Below are 21892 nucleotides of genomic sequence, written 5' to 3'. Positions count from 1 at the left end.
ATTTGAATTATTGTGACTCAATAAGCACACACTTGATGGAGAAATGGATAATCCAAAGAGGACTCTATCGAAGGCTCAAGAAGAAAACCTCCAACTTTGGAGGAGAATATAGCACGTTGTGCACTTAACTAATTGAGGGTTCAAGAAGCTTCGGCTTAGGGAGCGAATAAAGTGATCAACTTAGGGTTTCAACAAAAATAATGCAAGTTCTCATTGGTTTTTGGTAGAACAACTTATGTGGTGGCAAGTTTTCTTCTAAAAACAATCATAAATTAGTTGTTTCCATTAGTAGCCAGTAATTTGATCCTCAATTTGAGCTTTAATGATTTAAATGTAAGATTTAGGGGGATTTTGGCCAATTTAGTCCCTCAACTTTTTTTACTTAATTCATAAACTTTTTGAATGGTTTATTAAAGAATGAATATAGAAAAAAAAAATAACATTTTAAAGGTAAAGCAAGCTAGAAACAAAGTATTTCAAGGGCAAAGTGAACCATTTCAAAAGTCAAGGGACAAATTTTGAGCCAAAATTGAAAAGTAAATGAGTATGACATTTTTTCAAGATTTACTTCATGTCAATAACAAAGTATTAAAGGCCCCTTCAATTTATGCAAAGTGACTTGCTGATCATAAAACACTTTGAGATTGCTATTATCAAATACTAATACTATGAGAAAATTTAACATTTAACAGTAAGATACAAATCATGACAAAGAATGTTGCAATTCAGTGTGTTCATGGATTCTTCTAACTGTCTACCTGAAATGGAATGTTACTCATCAGTTGATGAGTGTTTTGCAGTTTAATTTAGTACTCATCGCATAATATACAACAGGCAAAGCTGCTCAAGCTTTCCTTTAATCCAAATGCCTGCTAACACTTTTAAACATGCTTACCACAAGATGACATCTGAAGCTAGTTTATTTGGCAATGCTGATCAACATCAGTTGACATCTGCAAAAGGAGTCCTATTCGGTGATACTCCAACAAATGGCCGATGTTGCAGTTGGATCTTGCTTTCTGTGCCAGCCAAATTTGGTCTGTTCTCTGGGGCAAATTTTCCCATAAGATCTTCGATGGCAGGTGTTCTCATTTCCTCAATAGACTCCAAGCTAGGGACTGCTATTACTTTCATCTTAGGAGTTGTATGTTGATCAACCTGTGAAGAATTGAACCATTCAATAAATTATTGCTGCTGGAAAAATCATACTACGTTACACCTGTATATAAAAGGGAAGAAGACGAATCCAAGGCTGTTTGTTTAACTTCCTCAGTAAGGAACAATCAATTAGTACACCGTTCTAACTTATTTTCATATCTAGTTTTCTCTAACCTAGGTAAAGGAACCATTATTTTTACTTTTGACACCCTTGCCAAAAATATTTTAAGTCATTTTCTTGATAATAGAAGCTTATGCCAATCTGGGGAGGAAGTCATTTGCAAACAAGCTTTACCAAATAATCTTTCCTCAGACACTGCTCTGCTCGGTTTCTGATATTTGTTATGCCCTCAGTATGGTTCTCTCTAACATTCTTGAGTTCATCCAGGCACATGGTAGACATAAAATCTATCTCCTTCTTAGCTTCCTGGTCCAGCATCAGTGAATCTGCAAATTCCAGAATATAGTAGTATTGAGGGATTAGATATCATTCTTTGATAGATAGAATTTTTTTTTAAACTCAAGTTTTATTACTTTGAACTGCTGCCAGCATGTCACAGGCTTTCGCTTCAAATTCTTCATTAATGGATGCAGATGTAGAGACCATCTTCTCATATGCAGCCTGATTCAAGTTAACTTTTGCCCTGTTCAGGAAGATAAGAACATTATAACATATGATACAAATAGGCGCAGAAATAGATACAGAAAATGAGGGAGCATAAGACTTACATTATAGTCGATTCCATCTCTGCAATACTGCTCTTATTGAGATGGTTGATGGATAGCTGTGCATTTTCCCACTGCTGTCTAGAGTAGTTGACCCTATTTGAGCTGCAAAATGGTTGGGAGAATAACTGCACTGTTAACTGTATTCAATATGATAGGGATATGTTTCCTATTTTGATTTTATATTTAGTTTTAGAACTTATATTAAGATTAGGATTTACTTTGTTATCTCGTTTCCATTTTTGTTATAGGTTTTCGATTGGATCATATTATAGGATTTTGTTGGCCTATTATAATAAGGTGATGTAACTTTTTATTAAGTACTAGATATTGAATACGTTGGTATTGAATTTCTCTTTTGGCTATTCTTTGCTCTTCTCTTTGTTAGGAGATGTTAATCCATTTCTTAAGCTATGAAGAATCTTATTGTAATTCTAAAGGGAGTCTTAAATCTTTTTTTCAGATAATAATGGTGATATGATCAAGATAATTATGATTTATTCTCTGAGATAATACAGGTCAAATTGTGATTGACATAATCACAATTAACTCATTTTGAGATAACAATGCCTAAGATGCGTGATTGAGATAATCATGATTTGTGATTGAGTAATTATCTAGTTAACTTGGGACTCCTCTATCTCTATCTTGGAGGGTTTATTGTTATCTCCTTTTTTTCTATAAATTGAGTGGGATTTGAGAGATTGTAAATTTTATTCTTCTTTGTACTTGTGCTAATATCAATATATAGGCTGGCTTGGAGGGTTCACCCGTCGATGTAGGCAAATTGTTGAACCATGTTATATTGAAGAGTTCTTCTTTGACTACTTTATTTTTCTATTAGTTGCACATATATTCAACTCTCTACTCTTGATCCTTTTATTGTTTTAACAATTCCTATCAGTGCCAAGTTGTAGGGAAGTTTTCATTTGTATTGTTCTAACCATGATCGTAATTGGCAACAACCAATTTGAGATCCCTTGTTTTGATGGGATGAACTATGAATTTTGGAAATTAAAGATACAATTCTCGTAAAGGACGGTTACTCTCTACTTTATTTTTGTTCAACGTTGAGTTTGAGACAACCATGACGGGATTGTGGGAACTCAAGAGTGTCCTCATTGCTTATAAACAAAATCTTCCTAGGGCATAGTTATATAATTTAATTCCCTTACTAGTAAGCTTATAGTTTGTGAAGTTAAAATTAATAATGAGGGGAAGGGTAGTATTTTACTTTGTTCTATGCCTGATTGGGATAATCTTAGCCTTGTCAAATCTTGAGATGGATCTTGCTGTAGCATCGCTTTTAATGAAGGAGTTGAGACGAAAGTCTAGCCAACCCAGTTTAGGTGATGTTATGGTTGCACATGGTAGATCCAACAAAAGGGAATGTGGAGACAAAGTAAACGTCAAGGTCCAATTCAAAGGCAAAGGTAAAAAATTTAGTATGAATGGATTCTTGATAGGGGGTGGTTAGAACTTACAAGGCCTTGTGAGGGCAGTGTTGTTTACATGTGAAAGAATGGGGAATGTTATGTAGTGGGAGTTGGAGATGTAAGGATCAAGGTGTTCCGCAGATGCATTCATATAATCTCCAATGTTTTCCATGTTCCAGCATTGTGAAAGAGTATTCTATTTTTTGGAAAAGTTTGATGAACATGGTTTGAAATTCACTGGTGGGGATCACTAAGTAAAGGTGGTAAAAGGTATCATGGTAGTAGCAAAGGCAGAGTTGATAAACTTTATAGATTGATTGGTGAGGCTTTGGGTAGAGGAAGAAGTTATTGCAGTTGTAAGTCAAAATCGTCTACCATCTAGCATAAGCGTTTGGGACACGTGAGTGAGCGTGGGCTTCAGGTATTATCCAATCACAATATTCTTTCTGGTTTTAAGTCCACTTATCTTGATTCCTATGAAGATTGTTTGTTTTGGTAAGCTGATAGACTAGCCTTCTCTTTGTCTACACTAGTAGAAGTCAATTATCTAGACTTGAGTCATGCTTATCTAGACTTGTTTCTTCAAACAATTGTACTTACTTTGTGAATTTCATTAATGCTTTATCACAAAAGGTGTGGGTTTTCATGCTAAGAAGAAAATCTAATGTATTTAAAAATTCAAAACATTTAAAGCATTAGTGAAAAATCAATAAGGTTTGAAAATGGAGGAGAGTCTTCAAACTAACAATGGAGGAGAGTTTTGATCAAAGGAGTTTAATTATTTTTGTAGTGAGCATGGTAATGTCACTTGACTGTTCCTAGAACACCATAGTAGAATGGTGTTGTTGTTTAGAGAATGAATCGTATTCTCATGGAACGTGCTAGATGCATGTTGAGCACTTTAAATTAATGTGCGTGAATAATGTGCATTACTGGTTAATACATCGCCCACAATATCTCTTGACATAAAGACTCCTCAGCATGTTTGGTCCATTAAACTTGTTGATTACTATTTTTGTTGTTATTTAGCTATGATGCTTATGTTTGTTGTCCTAAGGAGAAGAGAATCAAAATCGGAAAGAATTCAAAATTGTGTTTTTCTTGGCTACGAGACAAGTACTAAAGGGTAAAAATTGTGGGAACCCTCACAATTAACAAATATATTGTTTTCAAAGAAGATTCATTTCAAGCCACATTTCAAAAGCAAGAAAAGGGTAAATTTTCAATTGAACAAGATGTGTAGATTGACCATGATCAACCTAATAATGATGTGGTTTAGGAGGAGGTAGTTCAAAGTGAAGATAAGTCTGAACCCATCTCACGAGAAGAATCCTCTTGTTGATATTGATGTTGATCCAAGTCGTCCTAAAAGGATTACCAAACCTCCAAACGAGGTATGACGATTTCATCATTTATTTTGAGTTTCATGCTAATTATGTTAGTGTTTATGTTGCTTTATCGGAGAAGCATGAGCTAACTTCATCGTTCAAAGAGGTTGGTGAGTCTGTTCAATTAGATAAATGGAGATATGTTATGGAGCTCTTTCACAAAAACAAAATTTGTGATCGAACAACTACCAAAAGGGAGGAAAGCTATTGGATGTCGTTGAGTTTACAAGTGGAAGGAAGACTCAAAGGGGAATATAGAAAGATTTAAGGCCTAATTGGTAGCACAAGGGTATGCACAAAAACTGGTATTGACTTTGGTGATACATATTTCACTTGTTGTTCGTCTAACTACTATCAAAGTTGTTTCAACTCTTATTGTTGTTCCTCAATCTTGAGTTGAAGTAATTAGATGTGAAAACTGCTTTCTTGCATGGTGACTTAAATCTCGAGATATATGATAGCCTAAAAGCTTTGTTGAAGAAGGTAAAAGAAATTTGGTTTGTTAGCTAAACAAATTGGTTTATGATCTAAAACAGGTGCTTAGACGTTGGTATAAGTGATTTGATTCCTTCATTATGAGCTTGAGTTATCGTAGATGTGAAGTGGACCATTGAGCTTACTTTTATTACTTTTTGTGATAGTTGCAATTGCAATTGTTATTGTATGTGGATAATATAATTGTTGCAGGGAATAGTAAGATTTGGTTGACACAAAAGGTAAGAATGTTTTAAGTACCGTTTTCATCAATAATATCTCAGTGGGAACTGTGAACACATTGTAAATCTTGGTCGTGATCATTGGGAAGTTAAGAAGTGCATTCTTACATATTGAGAGGTACTTCTAATTTTTCTTTGTGCTTTAAGCATGTGAAAAAATTATTATATTGGCTACATCGATGCATATTTTGCTAGTGATAGAGATCAAAATAGCAAGTGGTGCAATTAGCTGGGAATCAAAGTTCCAATCTATTGTGGCATTGCTAACTACTGAGGCTGAATACATGCTATTTCACGATAGCTATTTCACATGCTTGCACGAAAGCTATTTGGTTGGAAAGACTTCTCGAAGAGTTAAGATGGGATGTGATTTGTGTAGATTGCAACTGTCAGAGTGCCTTGCACTTAGCAAGGAAACCGACTTTTAACTCTCACACAAAGCATATTGTTGTTCATTATCACTTTGTTCAAAATGTAGTAGAAAATAGAAAGATTATTTTGAACAACGTCCACACAAATGCTCTAATCTAGCAGACATGTTAATGAAGCATGTGGCTCAGAAGAGAAGTCCAATGGATTCAAAACTTAGGCTCAAATTTGCATGATGATTAGCTTGATGGCAAGATACCTATCCCATGGTTGATTTTATGCTGATGGAAACACATCTTCAATTGGGAGAATAGTTAGGAGATTAATCCATATCTTCAGCCATATTTATCTAAGGCCACGTTTTGTAATTCTAAGAGGAGTCTTAACTCTTTTTTTAGATAATAATGGTGATTAAGATTTTATCAAGATAAATTACATGATTTATTCTCTTTTAGTTAATAGTGGTAAAATTGTAATTGAGATCATCACAAGGATAATCACAATTAACTCACTCTAAGATAGATAGCTATGATGTGATTGAGATAATCATGGTTTGTGACTAAGATATGATAGAATTGGATGATTATCTAATGTATCTAGTAGTACTCTCTATCTCTATCTTGGAAGGTTTATTGGTATCTCCTTTTTCCTACAAATAGAGGTGGGACTTTAGAGATTGTAAATTTATTCTTCTTTGTACTTGTTTGCATCAATATACAAGCTTGTGTGGAGGTGTTGCCTGTGGATGTAGGCAAATTACCAAACCATGTTATATCAATGCGTTCTCTCTTGTTTTCTTTAGCTGGTTTATTTTTCTGTACGTTTGACTCTCTACTCTTGCTCCTTTCATTGTTCTAACACTCTCTTGGGTTTATTTCTTCTCAAACTTCTTTATTCTTCTTATACTTTCTGCTAAACTCTCTTGGGTTTAATTCTTCTCAAACTTCTTATTCTTCTTAATTTCTTATTTCTTCCCTACTTTCTGCTATTCTCTAGCTGCATCACAATAGCAAGCTTATTTCCACCTCCAGTGTAAGTTAAACCTTTTCAAATGCTTTTATAGCCTTTTTTTTTTTTTTCTCACACTTCACTAGTTCAATTATTTCCCTGGGTGCCTTTCAAAAATGCAAATTCATTCTCTTCCTCCCCCCCCCCCCCCCCCAACTCTTACTTCTTTCAATAGTTCCACTTTTCCTTGCTATGTCACTATTTTTCTTTCCTTGATGTAGTTGTTAAGGAAACTACATCGCTATTTTCCAATGCAGTTTCTTATATATATCTAAATATACCTGTTAATCAACTTTTTTTTTAATTTATTCTACTTATTTTCCAATGCAGTTTCTCTTCCAGTCCAAAAATCTAATCTTCCTGGAATCTATAATAAAATTCTCATGGTTCCCCCTTTTACCTTTAGAATTTAATAATCTATAATAAAATTCAAACAGAAAACATAAAGAATATCTTACCACTCCTGGAGGCAACTTTCTATTGTAGCTCTGGTTTCTGCAGATGTAAATGTGTCTTCCAAGAAATGGCCTTTCACCTTCTCTAAGTATTCTTTCAACTCGTTCCTTGCATCATCTGAAACTTTCTGCATACTGGATAGTTCTTGCAGCAACCTCCTATTCTCTTGTGTATTGCATTCCTCCAAATCTCTTGAGGCCCCTGAAACCTGATTAATAGATGGTTCTTATAAATCAAGCCAACAATTTTACATATTGTTTTGTCAAGAAATGTAGTGAAAATGAGTGCCTTTACCATAGCTGTTTTATTAGCTGTCAAAGAAGCTAATATTGCTGCGATTTTCTCCATTGCCTGCTTCTCTTCTTTAGCAGCTTTTTCCTATTTTGCATCAAAAACACCATCCTAAGACTTCAACCTCCAATTGCAAAGTTTTAGTATGTACTTATTCTCAACACAACTTTACCTTAAACATTCCCTCAAAAGTTGCCAGTTGGTGAGATTTATCAACCTGGCTTTGTTTAAGAAGTGTCATCAGTTCAGAAGCACGTTGGCTAAGGTCATTAAAGAAACCTGTTGTTGCTTTTGAAATCACTTCTGCAGAAGCCATACTTTGATGCAATCCCTACATTTTCCACAAGATTTAACCACTATTTACAGACAAAACAGAGGAAAGAATTTTTGTGTCAAGAGATACAAAATGCAAGTGCACATACATCTTGTTGCTGTCGGGCAGAGAAAGCCAATAGCTGTTTTTGCTCATTAAGAGAATTTTGGATATCACAAATTACATCCTTGGCCTCCAAAACTGCATTTTTAAAGAACTGCAGATAAAAGCAAAACATTTAAAGTTAAAATAATTTCATAGCAACAGAAACAGCAACAATCACATGGCCTTGAACGATGTTCATTGCCTTTTCATACATTATCAAGTGCACTAATTTTGCATTCCATTGTAGACTTGATCTGGTCTAGGTCTGAAGAAGCATTAGTTTGTAATGAATTAGCAAGCTCCTTCAGGGTTGTGACTCCAGAAGTATATATCTCTGACATCTTTTTGATCCTAAATTCCAGCGCCTGGGTTGCCTGGAGGTAGTGACATGTGAGATTAGTAATTAACTGATTAGTGAACCTGGGGAAGTTTGACATATGAAAGAGATGAGGCTTTCAACATACATCATATTTACTAGCAAGAAATGAAGCAACATGCTCCTCCATGCATCTCATTTGTTGCTGTTGTTGAGAAACTGAACCCAGGAGGGTCTTGTGCAGGTCTTTCAGACTCTGATCAAGCTGCGAACCAAAAGTCAGAAGCAGTCCTTGGTTTTCTACTTCCAATTGATTTTTCTGATCTGCAAATAAAAACATAAGGGGGCAATAGGTTAAGCTGCATATTTTTTTCACTTGGCACAAAAAGCTATCCAAAATAATCCCTCAGAATAATTTTTCATTATTCAAGGACACAAATCATCTCCTTTATATGGTCCTGTAGTTACAACAGCAGTCAAAAAAAGAAATAAAAAGAGAAAGGTATCCTACTGATTCAGTGTTCCGAAATGAAGCAGAAACAAGAATATTGTAAGTACCTAATTTGGTAAATAAAACAGATATGTCCTCTGATGCATCTTGCAAATTGGTCCGCAACTCCTTTGCATGGTCAATTAAAGAATTTTCTGTTTTATAGATAGATAAATTATGCATTACATTAGTTTGTAAGCAAATACTGGGTTCATGATATTCAAGAACTCAGAATTTGGTAAATTTACCTGAGTGGAGAAGTTGGGAGATGAAAAATTCCTTTTCCTTGAGTTTTGTTATGGCTATCTTGTGGTTCTCTTGAATATGCTCCAATGCCTTGTTAGTGTTTTCCAGATTTATCTTAAGCAATATATTGTCATCAGACATATGATCATAAGATATTTAGTAGCAGAACCAAAAATTCCAGGGCAAAGCTGTGATTTATACCTTGCAGTGTTTGAGTTCACTGTCTAACTCTAATTTCTCTTCTTGCTCTGTAAGATAGAGCTCACGAAATTCATCAACTTTCTGCAACAGTTATACAAACATTCATTTATGCAAATACCAAAACCCTAATAGTTTAACAAAATAATAGAACAACCAAACAAAGCCATACCTTCTCACATAGGTTGAAATCAATCTCTAATTGCTCTATCTTCTCATTCTTTGCCTGTCCAGGAGGATACAATTTCTCAATTGAGTTTCAAAATGTTCAAGCTAGACAAGCATATCGCTTGAACAGATTTGACAGCTTAAGGTTACAGTCTAAAATGGAACTAATAAGAAATGTAACTCGTATTCACAAAAAGGCAACGGATAACAAATAAAATAGAACTATGCCATTCAATTTAAACGATCTGATGGTGAAGAAAAACAGTACTCCAACTGAAAGCGTGAAACTCCTACTATAAGATGTTGAAGTAAGCATGTACTCCACTGAAATTATTCAGATTCCAAAACAATGTCCAACATATTAATCAGTCTCTTCTGTTATCATGCAGGTAGAAGTTATTAACCATCAAACCCTAATGTATTGCCGCATATTATAATGGTTCACAATTCTGTTATCATGTAGATAGAAGTTATTAACCATCAAACCCTATAATACTACCACATTATTAATGATTCACCTCCTCTGTTACTCTCTAACTCATTGATCTAACTCACAAGTAGGACACATAAGGTAATTTAATTACCTTCTTTTCAGCTTCGTCCTGAGCATATCTTTCATGTGGAATATAGACGCCATTCTTTTCCCTGGCTGCTCGAACATCTGTTTGGTTAACAAAAGAAACATATTATTCTGGATTATATTTGTCAAACAACCATCGTAAACTGCAAGTTGGTTGTCAAACCTTGTCTCATCCTATCAATTTCCAAGTACAAGTCCTTGAGCAATACTGCCTTGGACATTTTTTGGTTTGCCTGTAAAATGAGTCTCACAATTAACACAAAAGAAATTAGGTACACAGAAGAAATAAAGAAATAGGCCAAAGCAACAGCCAAGCAAACCTCTGGCTTGTTCTTTATGTTTTTAGCACGGTAGGCATAATCTAGTGTGCTTAAAGTTTCCTCCAAACAATAAGCAGATGGAGAAATTGTCGCAATAATGCAAGTTTTTGTTTTCCCTCCCAGTGAATCTCTTAGCAGCCTTGTTAGCTTACTGTCCCTGAATCAGTTTGGTTCAAACCCAGATATTAAAGAAAAATAAAAGACCATTTTTAAAGGATTGGAAGTATGTGCTATCACACATCTACCTGTAAGGTGTATGAGCAGAGCGTTCCACAAGGGCATTTATGACTCTGCCCAAGGTAAGTAAGCTCTTGTTTATTTCTCCGGCTTCTCTTGCACGACCCTTCATTAAATCAGAAAGTTCATTAAATTAGAGATGTAGAATAGACCAATAATTGCATGAAGCATGGTGAGAATTCTTCGACATCAACTGCAGGTGTTGTGAAATACATTAAAATATCAAATTTAGGTTTTAGGCCAAGACTTGCAATAATAGAAAAATGACAGCCCCATGTAAACAGAAGAAGAATATATTAAATTCATTTATCGCATAAAAGACTTCTGTTTGAAGACACACACACACTGCCTTTCAATGGGATGGAGGGTTTGGGGACCATGGTACCCAAGGAATGCCTTGTTGTCTCTATCATATCTGCATTTTATGTATGCATTGGTATCGTGGAATAGGAGGAGAAAAAATCGTTGAAGTTTGATAAATAATATGCACTAACGTTGCAGGTGAAATTATATGTTTCCTAAACTATTGAAGTCAAGGATCACGCCAGAAGTGCTAGTCATCATCTTGGAAAATTTCTTCACACCAATGCAATAAATTATGAAGTCAAGATTGGCACTGGGAAGAACCTCAGCCAGATGCAGCTGTGTCATAACATCATCAAGCATGATCCTTGATGATGTCATAACTAAAGTTTTGCCAGCAATTTCAACTTTGTGCAACTATGGTAGTGTTAACAAGAAACAATTTTTAAAATATTTTTCCATCATCCTGAAGAGATTAAAAACGTTATTTTCAGCTCATTGTGACCACAGTGTGGTTTCTCTGTTTCATTTCATCTTGCAAATATTTACTAGAACTTCTATCAAAAGCTTAAACCTTGAAATTTATGAGGAGCATTAGAAGTAAGAACAGTGCATTCAGAGAGACCTTACTCAAGCACAGTTGGTTGTTTCCAAGTCATGTTAATTTTCACTAGAATCAACTTTAAGCTTTTAAGAATTATGGGAAAGAAAAACAGAGTAAAAACAGTGTGGTTTCTCTGTTTTTCATTTCATCTTGCAAATATTTACTAGAACTTCTATCAAAAGCTTAAACCTTGAAATTTATGAGGAGCATTAGAAGTAAGAACAGTGCATTCAGAGAGACCTTACTCAAGCACAGTTGGTTGTTTCCAAGTCATGTTAATTTTCACTAGAATCAACTTTAAGCTTTTAAGAATTATGGGAAAGAAAAACAGAGTAGAAGCAAGTTTAAATTATTTTGCTAATTCCATCCCAAACGAAATAAAATGGTTGACTTCCAATTTCATCAAGATAATTATGAAGCTAAAAATACTTTCTTTTCATCTCACAAAACTTCAATCGAGTTTCTGCATTGCATTTTAAACCTTTTGCATAGCTATCTTTTCCATCTTCTACTAATAGCTTGAGATTTTATGAACCACACAAGCACATTCCAGGAAAAATTAGCTAAAAAAATCCTTGACGAAACCTATGCCAAACAGAAAAAGCTGATCTGTTGTCATACCTCTCGTGCACCTGAACGAGAAATATTCTCTGACCCTGCCAAGTCAACAAGATTAAGCTTTCCACATTTGATGAGATCCTCATCTCCTACAGTTGCTTCTTTAACGTAGATTGTAATGGTAAATACAGAATGAGAACGGCTGCAACAGAAACAAATTCCATTTTTTTTTACACATGATTTTCCAAATTGAATAGCACTATTGGTGGAAAAGGTCTACCTGCTACGCTTGTTTAACAAGGTATCTGCAGTTCGCCTTTTAGCTGCTCCTCGTTCCAAGAGATTATAAATTTCGTTTGCACTATATACAGCTTCTTCTTCAAGGCCTCTTACAATCACACAACCCTTCCCATCCTCCATCAGGGTAATTGGTTTTTTTTGCCTATCTTCCAGAGTCCTAGAGTAGTCTTCAGGAGCCAAAAGATCTGTAATTTCTTCATTGTAAAGTTCCAAGAATGTCACTTTCATACTGTAATCTGCATTTTGTGCCTCCAGTGTATCAAAAATTTGTCGAACTGCTCTAGGGATAACACCAGCCTCAGCAGGCAATTCACCACTCTATATATTACAGCATCATTTTGGTTGCCCAGAGAAAAATCAGTATGTTGATATGGTTCATGAAGCAAGTATGAACTCATAAAACCATTTAATAATACCTTGTTTCTCATGCCCCCTTCCATTGTATATGTTTTGCCAGTGCCTGTCTGCCCATATGCAAAGACAGTGCAGTTGAAGCCTTCAAGAACTTCGTTTACAATGGGGACAATGGCTTGGTCATATATTGATCGCTGCTGGGCTTTTGGCCCAAAAACCTTTGAATATTTATTCAATCAAAATTTGTTATGATGTAGCAACACATAGTGTCTCAAAGAATGCTGGATTTTGCTACCCATAAGCAAAAGAAGCATACCTTATCAAAGGTGAAAACTCTATCCACTTGTTTATTAGCTACATTTTGCAGAACAGTGACTTCTCTTTTATGCTCGTAACATGTTACGACCTTTGGGATGTTCAACCTTTGCTCATCATCACTTAATGGCCTAAAAATCGAAATCAAGTGAGAAAATTCTGAAAAAAATACAACATTGATCCTTGACAAAGCATTCTCATGGTTCAACATTATTGGAACAAGAAATTAATACATTATTGCCAGTGCCTTTGTGCGTATGGTTTGTATGTCAATTTGTCTGATACTGCTTTAATTTCAAAACTCTGAAGGTAGCATAGAAGGATGTAAGCAAAATTTTCGATGGCAGAACATGTAGGGTACTAGACCAATGGTTCTAATAAATAAGCAGCATCCATTAAAAACCACTACCGCCCAAGCTGAAATAGCCCCTCATTTACTAAAAATACCGTGTGGAAATTGCCAAATTGATACCAATAGAATTATATGAACAATAACGCGAGTGGTTAATTTCTAAATGTTATTCCGACATGTAGAAAAGGCCATTATACAAGTAATTGGACCTAACTTCTGGGGGGGCGGGATTCTATCAATCAGTTGTGTAGAAATACAAAAAAAAAAAAAAAGAAAAGAAGTATCTCTCATGTCGACCTAATCAGAGAACGCGCTATTAAAAAAAAAATCACCATCTGAAAACTTTGCTAGACTAGACAATAAAATCTAAGTACATATGAAGATCTACATAACCTACGTCGTACATACTGCATTTGCATAAACAAATGAGAAGCTCAAGTTCATACATACACAGTAATAAGTAAACACAATCATAACAGACAATAAGCACATTATCCTGCAGCACATACACACGCATCAGAAACTCACCTGCATCTGAGCAAAACTTGAATGTTGACCTCCCGATCTTTCTCCTGCCGATTCGAGTTCACCTCAAATGCTCTGGAGTCCGCCCGACGCCGTTCAGGCCTAGGAGTATAAAATGGCGATGGAGATGGCGAAACTCCCAACCCCACCTTTCGGAACTGATCAGGAGTAAGAGACATCATCTTTTCTCTACCTGAACTCGAAACAGTGAAAACCAGCCGAAAGATCCTCTCTCGATCCCGCACCAATTGAGATGCAAAATATCAGTAAGATCAAATTGAACGTACGTACATAAATGGAATCGATCTTGTCGATGGCGTTCTTGATTGGGAAGAAAGCGAAACCCTATAAGAATTGCTAGCTCTTCGCTTCTCTCTGTCTCTCCAGAGATTTGAGTATTGGGTTTTGCAACGGCTAGTGGAGGTATTTGTAGAAGAAGAAGATAGCGGTTGAGGACGAGAGCGCACTGTCGCTTTCTCGATAGTGGGGCCCCGTTCTTTTTGTAAAAATTCAAACGAGGGGCGCGTTCACATTTGGGCCGGGGGGCCTAAAAAGAAAATTCCCAGAGTAAAGGTCCTGGATGTGCAAAAACTTTTGAAGGAAAAGGGGATTTTGCAAAAGGCTCGTAATTCTGGACTTAAAAGCCTTTCTTTTCAAATTAATGTCAAATTCCTTGCATGACTTCTTATTCGTAAAATAAAATAAGATAATTATCATGTAGTAATAAATATATTTTGAAAGGATATATGTATAAGCATGCATGCATTAGATAGCAAGAACTTGCATAAATATAAAAATGTTAATATTATATTATTTAAATATAAAACTGAATTTTAATACCAACTTCAAAAGATAAATCCATTTTTGACTTAAAAAAATAATTTAATTACAAAGTAAAAATAAATTTACGTATAAAAATTGCTCTCTCTAATTCTCGCAAGAAGCAATAATATATTTTACACTTTTTTATTAATTAAAATAATGATATTTTACATACAATAACTATATGAAATATTTTTTTTTTCAATTACCTTATACTATTAGGGTAAAAAAATTAGAGATGACAATATTAATACAAATTCACCTCCTTAACATAAAGGGAGTCTTTATTTGGGAAGGGAAGGAGATATTCTATTTATGCCTAACCTTTGCTTTGATACTTTCTTTCTTTTTTGTTGTTACGATTGCTGTTATTATTACTTTTTTTTTCTTTTCTTTTCTTTTTTTTAATAAAACTTTTATAGTTAAAAAAGGATGAACATCTCGATGACAATAACGAACAGAGTATTTTTAATTTATAAAAAATAATAATAATAAAAAGCTACATACAAATTAAAAAGTGTCCTTTTATAAACTATTTTTATAATTCAAACCCTTATAATCTCAATCTTGAAAGGGCAATTTTATTGTTGCTGTCAAACTTGCCCTTAATTCATTCACTTTACAAAGATTATTATTATTATATTATCTAAGGAAAATATATAATAATAAAAATTCCATACCTTAATCCAACTATGCGTAATTAATTAAATAAATTCTAAACATCTAACGTCGCTATCCATAACATAATCCCCTATGAAATTATTGTATCGAATGTTAAATTTAAAAGTTATACACTAAAGATTTAATTAATTTAAATACTTTTTTACTTATTAGTTTTAATTAGTCATGTGACTAGCATGTGACTTTTAAAATAAATAGATTTGTAAGATTAGATGGATTCCTTTGTGATTAAGGATTATGATCTATTACAGTTGTAACCTAGCACAAATAGTCTTTTAAGAGACTTTTGTGGGCAACCCTTTTATTTTATTTCAACTTTGAGGATTTCTTATATCATAATTTTAAGATCTCTGTTCCAGAATTAATCTTACGCTGTTTTTTCCCCAATTTTTGCACTTGTTTTTTGCCCATTTTCCTCCCATACTGCATCAAATTGGTATTAGAGCGAAAAGATCGTATAGTTGTGTTAGGATTTTCAGTTTTGAGCCATTGTTGGATGTAGAAGACGCAATCAAGGCCAAGAAACAGAATTGGCTGTGATGGTTGATGTATGATTAAAGATTTGTTGCAAGCTGTGCATGCTTTACAGCCACAAGAACGCATGGGAACCTGTATGGAGATTCTGGAAGGTGACCACAGCCCTCCGACATGCCAGAAGGTGATCCTGAGGGAGAACTTGATGATGGAGAAGATGAGAACCCTTTCCATGATGATGGAACCTTAGCTTTTATGGCACGAGGCAGATTGGAAGAGCGGCTGATTGGAAGAGTAGTTCGGACATGCACTTGATTTGTTGGGTGGTGGAATCAAAGTAGAGGCTGAAGCTGAGCATGGAGAAGACGTCAGAGAACCTGTTTATGATGAAGATGAGGAGGAGCAAATTGACTTATTACCTGTACAAGGTGAAAGTCTTGTTATCCAATAAGTACTATCTACTCCTGAGGTGGTAGAACAAGAAGATTTGAGTTGAGCAGACATGGCATATTTTGCACTAAGATGACTTGTGAAGAAAAAGTTTCTGATGCTATTACTGATAATGGTATTATGGAGAATCCTATACTGAAGGAAGCACTTGCCACGGAAAAACATCCCCAACCTCACAAAATCTCAAAGATCCGGAAGGATAACAGCATACCAGTCACTTCAAGATGTTTGGTTCAATTTAACATGGCGGTGTCAACAAGGATTAGGTATGGTGTGAAATCTTACCAATAGATGCTTGGGTTTGTTATCGATCTCAAATTCCCCCCCATGCCATTGTAGCCTACTTAATTCAGATTCTGAAAGCTGGGTTCTTTCATGCTGATCCTCATCATAGAAATTTAGTTATTGATGTAGATCAATCGCTCATCTATTATGACTTTGGTATGATGGAAGAGATTAAGTCTTTCACGTGGGAAGGAATGTTGGATCTGTTTGATGTAATTTATGAGAAAGATGCAAAACAAGCTGAAAGGAATGTGTGTCATGGAAAAACGTCGCCGAAAGTGGATGATTTTTCTCATGTGGATCTTCCTCCAAACTATTTGGACCTTTGTAAACTGTACAATCTCGGGCGAGGTGAGTACTTCAATATCTTTGCAGCTGGTCTAAAGGCAGGATATTCTTGGGAGTTGAAAACTCTTGAAGGTAGTTGGGGTCTGCATGGGATAATTAATGTGAATGACTGGAAACTGAAAAGGATTGTCAATGACATAGATGCCAAAGAGCGGAATTCGCAGTTCAATATTCACTTAATATCTAATGGTTACACTAATTATTCCCAAGAGATCATTTAGAAAGGCAAGGTCCAGCGCTATACAGCATTGCAGAAGGAACTTGGTCTACTTTCTTATGATGATGTCCCATGAATTGGTTCCATCGGGAGGCTGGATCACCAAAAAGGTGTTGAGCACAAGAAGGCCTAGCCTGCAACAGATGCTCAGGCAATTCGATACTCAACATCATGAAAAACATCAAGGATGGGTTGGATTCCAGGGAAGACAACTCATCTGATAACTACTTGTCCTGATGTTCTGTTGCTGCCTTCCAAATTTGAGGCTGGTGGACTGAACCAGCTCTATGCAATGAGTTATGGGATTGTTTCAGTTGTTCATGCTGTGGGTGGACTACAAGATAATGGGCAACCTTTTGATCCTTATAATGAGTCAAGCCTTGGGTGGTGGACATTTGATAGGGCAGAGTCCAGTGAGCTAATCCATGCAACGGGGAATTGCTTGCTTACATATCAAAAATATATGAAGAGTTGCAGAAAATTGATCAAATCATTTATGATCAATATAACAAAGTATTCTCGTTGGAGCCAAGACCCTTTTCAATCTGGGGAGATTGATGCAGGAGCAGTTTTTCAGTAATTAGTGTTTTTATTTTATATTTATTCATTTAATTATGCTTCGTATTTAAGTTATTAGTTTTTAAATACTTTTTTATTTATTAGTTTTAATTAAGTAGTCATGTGACTAGCATGTGGCTTTTAAAATAATAGATTCCTAAGATTAGATGGATTCCTTTGTTATCAAGGATTAGGATCTATTATAGCTGTAACCTAGTATAAATAGTCTCTTAAGAGACTTAGTAGGCAGCCTTTTTATTCTATTTCAACTTTGAGGATTTCTTGAACCCTAATTCTAAGATCTCTGTTCCAGAATTGATCTTACAATATTTTCACCCAATTTTTGCACTTGTTTTTGCTGATCCTTGCTCCCATACTGCATCAACACCTAAGATTCCAGGTTATTCTCCATCTACACCAAGTTGATTTTATTAAAGAATGTCCCTCATTAATAAGTAATTTTGTGGGTACACACAACCCAGGATGGTTTTCTACATAAAGAAAAATTAATATTAAAATTAACACAGAGGACATTCTATGAGCCTGTCAAGTACACATATACCATTACCATGGCCATTCTGATTTTATTTTTGGAAGGTGAATCTCTAGGACTAGAGCTTGCAGCCACACCTAGGTTAGCAATCCAATAACCAATTATTTCAGTACACGGGGACGTGCTCTGTATCCATGCAGTTTCTATGGATAAGTCTTCCATTCACACGGTAATTATGCAACATGCAGGGTCCATGCATGCATTGCTCTCTATAAGTTGAAGTTAAGACCAAGCATATCATAAGAAATGGGGATAAAAGATTTCATTAGTCATCATCGCCTATTCTATCCTATTTTTTGAAATCATAATCATATCATACCTGAAAAAAATGTTGAGATTGACATTGAAAAAGGCATCTTCAAAGGTGGAAAACCACTGCAATGACTGGGCATGGAGAACACATGCAGGATGATCCAACATTCCAACTTGCTATGGATTGGATATAAACAGCTAACCATGAATGCTAATAAAGTATATATGGAATAAGTTCATATAATGGGTCCTTCATTGAGTGTCCTTCAACATTAGGCCAGCTCCAGGAAGCTAAAAGCATCAACATTTGCTATGGTATGAATATGGCAAGTTCGTAAGATAACTGGAAAGAAAAAAACCAAACATCACTTCAGTAGTCCACAACTAAAATACTAACTCAAAACATACAACTGGAAAACAAAACGTCAACTTAGATTATCCCACTCTTGTTTGCCACATCCAAGCATCATAGCCTAGGTCAACCTTACATATCTTTCTTCGTCCTATCAGGCCTGAAACAATGACAAATTTGAATGAGTTTCTGAGCAAATGTAGAATAGTCTATTGTATAAAAAGAAACCAATTATAAGAGATCATGAGAATGAAAATAATAATAATTTTCTTAATCCAAAGAAGTACTACTGTTCAGAAACAAATTCCCTATCTGTTTAGAATTACACCTCATATTTGTTTCATCTGACTGTAAGGGAATTTTTGCAACCCGCCATGATCGGTTCCCTGCCTTCTTAAGCAAAAGATCCAGCAACAACAATTCATCTTTTGTTTCTGTAAACCCCACCAGCTGAACAACTTCAAGATGATTGAGCTTCGAAGCATTAGCCATCCAAGGTTGAGGCTCGTGTGAGTACTCAAGGAAAAATGGCCTTGGAAGTTGACAGCAGCCTTGGTCAATCCGCGTCTTCATTTATGGAAATGAAGGGGAAGATGTTAGGAGGTGGAAGAAAATAGGGAAGAGAGAAAGCCAGTAATACTCACTGTCAAGAGCAACGTTTCCAGGAAAGGCACGAAGTTCAAGAAACAAGCCAATGAATTCATATTTTGCTGGTCGAGACTAGGGCTAACCCAGCAGAGTTCTTTCAGGCTGTCGAATTGGGATTGAAGCCGGCGAGGTATCACCCCTGAGGTGCACAGCCGCTTCAAGAACAGAAAATCAAATAGCAGCTCTCAGAAACGGAAGCTTGTTCGATAATTCTCTATAAAAATTTCTTGAAAATGATCGTTTTCCTAGACAAAACCAGAGAGAGAAGTGGATATTGGTTTCAAGTAGACGTTTAAAATCAAGATTACCTCGACAAGCCAACTGCTTATTGTGAGAGTCTTGATGCCTTGAAGAGACAGGAGAAGTGATAGACCCAAGCGATCAAACTCAATCTCGCCGGGACCTTCTCTCAAATCCAGCACCATATCAGCCAGGCTCGGAGAGTCATTCAGCCGAATTAGACAAAGAGCTCCTCTGTACCTGAAGGATTTGAGATTCACCGCAAAAAGTGTGACACAAACTATTTCTGGGCAGTCTACAATCGCGAATTGCCGGAGATGGCCATTAGCATGGATATAAACAGTTTTGAGCCCTCTGCAATTTTCTAGACTCAAGCTTTCGAGAAATTGAATATTGGAGAACAAGTTCGAAACTAGGGGTCCAGAGAAACTGCTTACTGATCGGAGATGAAGAGTCTTGAGAGACAAGTATTCTGAAGAACTCAAACGGCTTGATCGTAACGACAAATCGAAATCCCTTCCCATCCCGATTCCTACATTAAAATGAAGATAAAGGTCCTCCTCTCTCTTTGTGGTGGCCGTTAAAATTACGTCATCCTTCATCTTCAAACCCGTCGTTTTGGGGATTCTGAAATGGAACTTCCATTGCTGCAGATCTTTACGAGATTTCAGAAATTCATCGATTACCTGGTCCGGGACGACCTCTTCATTTGAATTGACTTCCAAGGTTACATGAACTGGTTCCCAGACGCTTCTCCAGAGAGTCGAGAGAACCCTGGTTCGTATTGCATCTTTCACCGGAAGAAACCAAAGGATTCGTGGCAAAACATCAATCGGTAAGGGACCGATTAAATGAATCCTTTCCCCTTCCATGGATTCTTGTCATGCAGTAGAAGAACAAACGAAACTCGCAGCTCAAAACAATCCGGCATGAAAATGAGACTTGAAGAAGGAAAGATGAAGGGCATGTTTGGCTGGGCTTGTCCGCTAAAGAGCTCACTCTCGGTTAAAATGCTGATCGGTATTTTTGACTGAGGGATGCGTTTGGTTAATTTAAATAATTTAAACGCTATATATTTTGAATGTTATTTTATTAGTATTTTTAAAAAAAAAATCATAGAGACCAACTTTTTTATATAAAAACCTTTAAAGTGGCTAAAATACGTTTTAGTTCGTGGAAAAAAATACCATTATACTCTTAATAAATACACAATTTTCATCCAAGTCCCTAAATTCCTAACTTCTTCCCCAAAAACCCAACACCAATTCCTAGATTTTCCGATTGTTGTCGTTGCTAACTGTCTCACTGTTGCACTACCTTATATCTGCTCCCATTGCACGAGCACCATCTTAATTCGTTTGCCATTCCATCCTTGCCATTACAACTTATGTTATACGAAAATACCTCATAGGAGTCGTTTTTCCGTTTCTGAAATATTTTCGAAACGTTTCTTATTTTCGTTTTAGACCCTATTTATGCCTAATTTTTTAAAAGAATGTTCGTTTCCACGTTTCTGTTTCTTATCGAAAACGTTTTCCATTTCCATTTTCGTACAACATAAATTGCAACTACCATTATAGTCATCCACCATACTATATATCCTTATAATATATGAAAATTAGTTTGAATTAATTGAAATTAAATTGCAAATAGTCTTAACGATAGTTTAGAAAATTATCGAGTCTCAGGAGGAATCTAGGAGGACTGAGAACTTGTAAAGAAATAAAATGTGAGTATGACTTTTAAAAAATAAATTATAAGATAGGTCAATTTCGTGAAACTAAGGAATTAACTTCGAGCTTGAAATTTAATTAAACTAGATTGAATTGAGTAAATCCCAATATTGAACTTCCAATATGACATAAAAACCACCTCATTAGATCCAATTTTGTCAAAAATTATCAAATCAATTAAAAGTTATATGTATTCAAAGTTGATTAAAATATCAACTCAATTGGTATGATTAGATAACTTGCCCCGAACACATATAAAAATTCAAACAAATTTGAATTATGACAAACCAAATAGTAAATGTCAAAGTAGACATAATTCAAAACATGACAATGGCCTCGAATACTAATATTGTCTTCGAATACTAATATCGATGGTTAGATCATAAATAATTGAACTCAAAAGATTATAGAAATTAAATGTCGAGCCACGATGAACAGTTTAGAAAA

General features: G+C 35.4%; 2 protein-coding genes and 1 pseudogene across 3 annotated transcripts; 1 reads left to right on the top strand and 2 right to left on the bottom strand.

Annotated features, from left to right (window-relative positions):
• Nucleotides 1-619: 619 nt before the first annotated feature.
• On the bottom strand, nucleotides 620-14258 carry LOC127788420 (kinesin-like protein KIN-5B). The gene is made up of 24 exons (XM_052316653.1): nucleotides 14124-14258; nucleotides 13836-14025; nucleotides 12957-13086; nucleotides 12703-12858; nucleotides 12267-12604; nucleotides 12050-12188; nucleotides 10530-10627; nucleotides 10285-10441; nucleotides 10128-10197; nucleotides 9969-10045; nucleotides 9389-9442; nucleotides 9220-9300; nucleotides 9021-9132; nucleotides 8841-8927; nucleotides 8431-8606; nucleotides 8179-8340; nucleotides 7971-8078; nucleotides 7721-7879; nucleotides 7552-7635; nucleotides 7260-7465; nucleotides 1888-1989; nucleotides 1693-1802; nucleotides 1454-1605; nucleotides 620-1158 (listed from the first exon to the last, which is right to left on the bottom strand). Exons 2-24 carry the CDS (start codon nucleotides 14012-14014, stop codon nucleotides 943-945), a joined length of 3153 nt encoding a protein of 1050 aa, XP_052172613.1. The 5' UTR covers nucleotides 14015-14025; nucleotides 14124-14258; the 3' UTR covers nucleotides 620-942.
• Nucleotides 14259-15983: 1725 nt separating this feature from the next.
• On the top strand, nucleotides 15984-17794 carry LOC127788834 (granule-bound starch synthase 2, chloroplastic/amyloplastic-like; annotated as a pseudogene).
• A 900-nt stretch (nucleotides 17795-18694) lies between these two features.
• LOC127788421 (F-box protein At2g39490-like) lies at nucleotides 18695-20712 on the bottom strand. 2 transcript variants are annotated; one of them, XM_052316656.1, is made up of 5 exons: nucleotides 19781-20712; nucleotides 19469-19627; nucleotides 19153-19391; nucleotides 18917-18984; nucleotides 18695-18815 (listed from the first exon to the last, which is right to left on the bottom strand). In XM_052316656.1, the coding sequence occupies exons 1-4, from the start codon at nucleotides 20582-20584 to the stop codon at nucleotides 18957-18959; spliced, it is 1230 nt and encodes a 409-aa protein (XP_052172616.1). In that variant the 5' UTR covers nucleotides 20585-20712; the 3' UTR covers nucleotides 18695-18815; nucleotides 18917-18956. The 2 variants fall into 2 exon arrangements, with proteins under 2 accessions (XP_052172616.1, XP_052172614.1); XM_052316654.1 differs by having other exon boundaries at nucleotides 18695-18984; nucleotides 19781-20711.
• Between the last annotated feature and the right edge of the window lie 1180 nt (nucleotides 20713-21892).

This window comes from Diospyros lotus, chromosome 13 (genome assembly GCF_014633365.1).
Source record: "Diospyros lotus cultivar Yz01 chromosome 13, ASM1463336v1, whole genome shotgun sequence".
Classification (NCBI taxonomy): domain Eukaryota; kingdom Viridiplantae; phylum Streptophyta; class Magnoliopsida; order Ericales; family Ebenaceae; genus Diospyros; species Diospyros lotus.
This window is presented reverse-complemented; position numbering and strand designations above follow the sequence as displayed.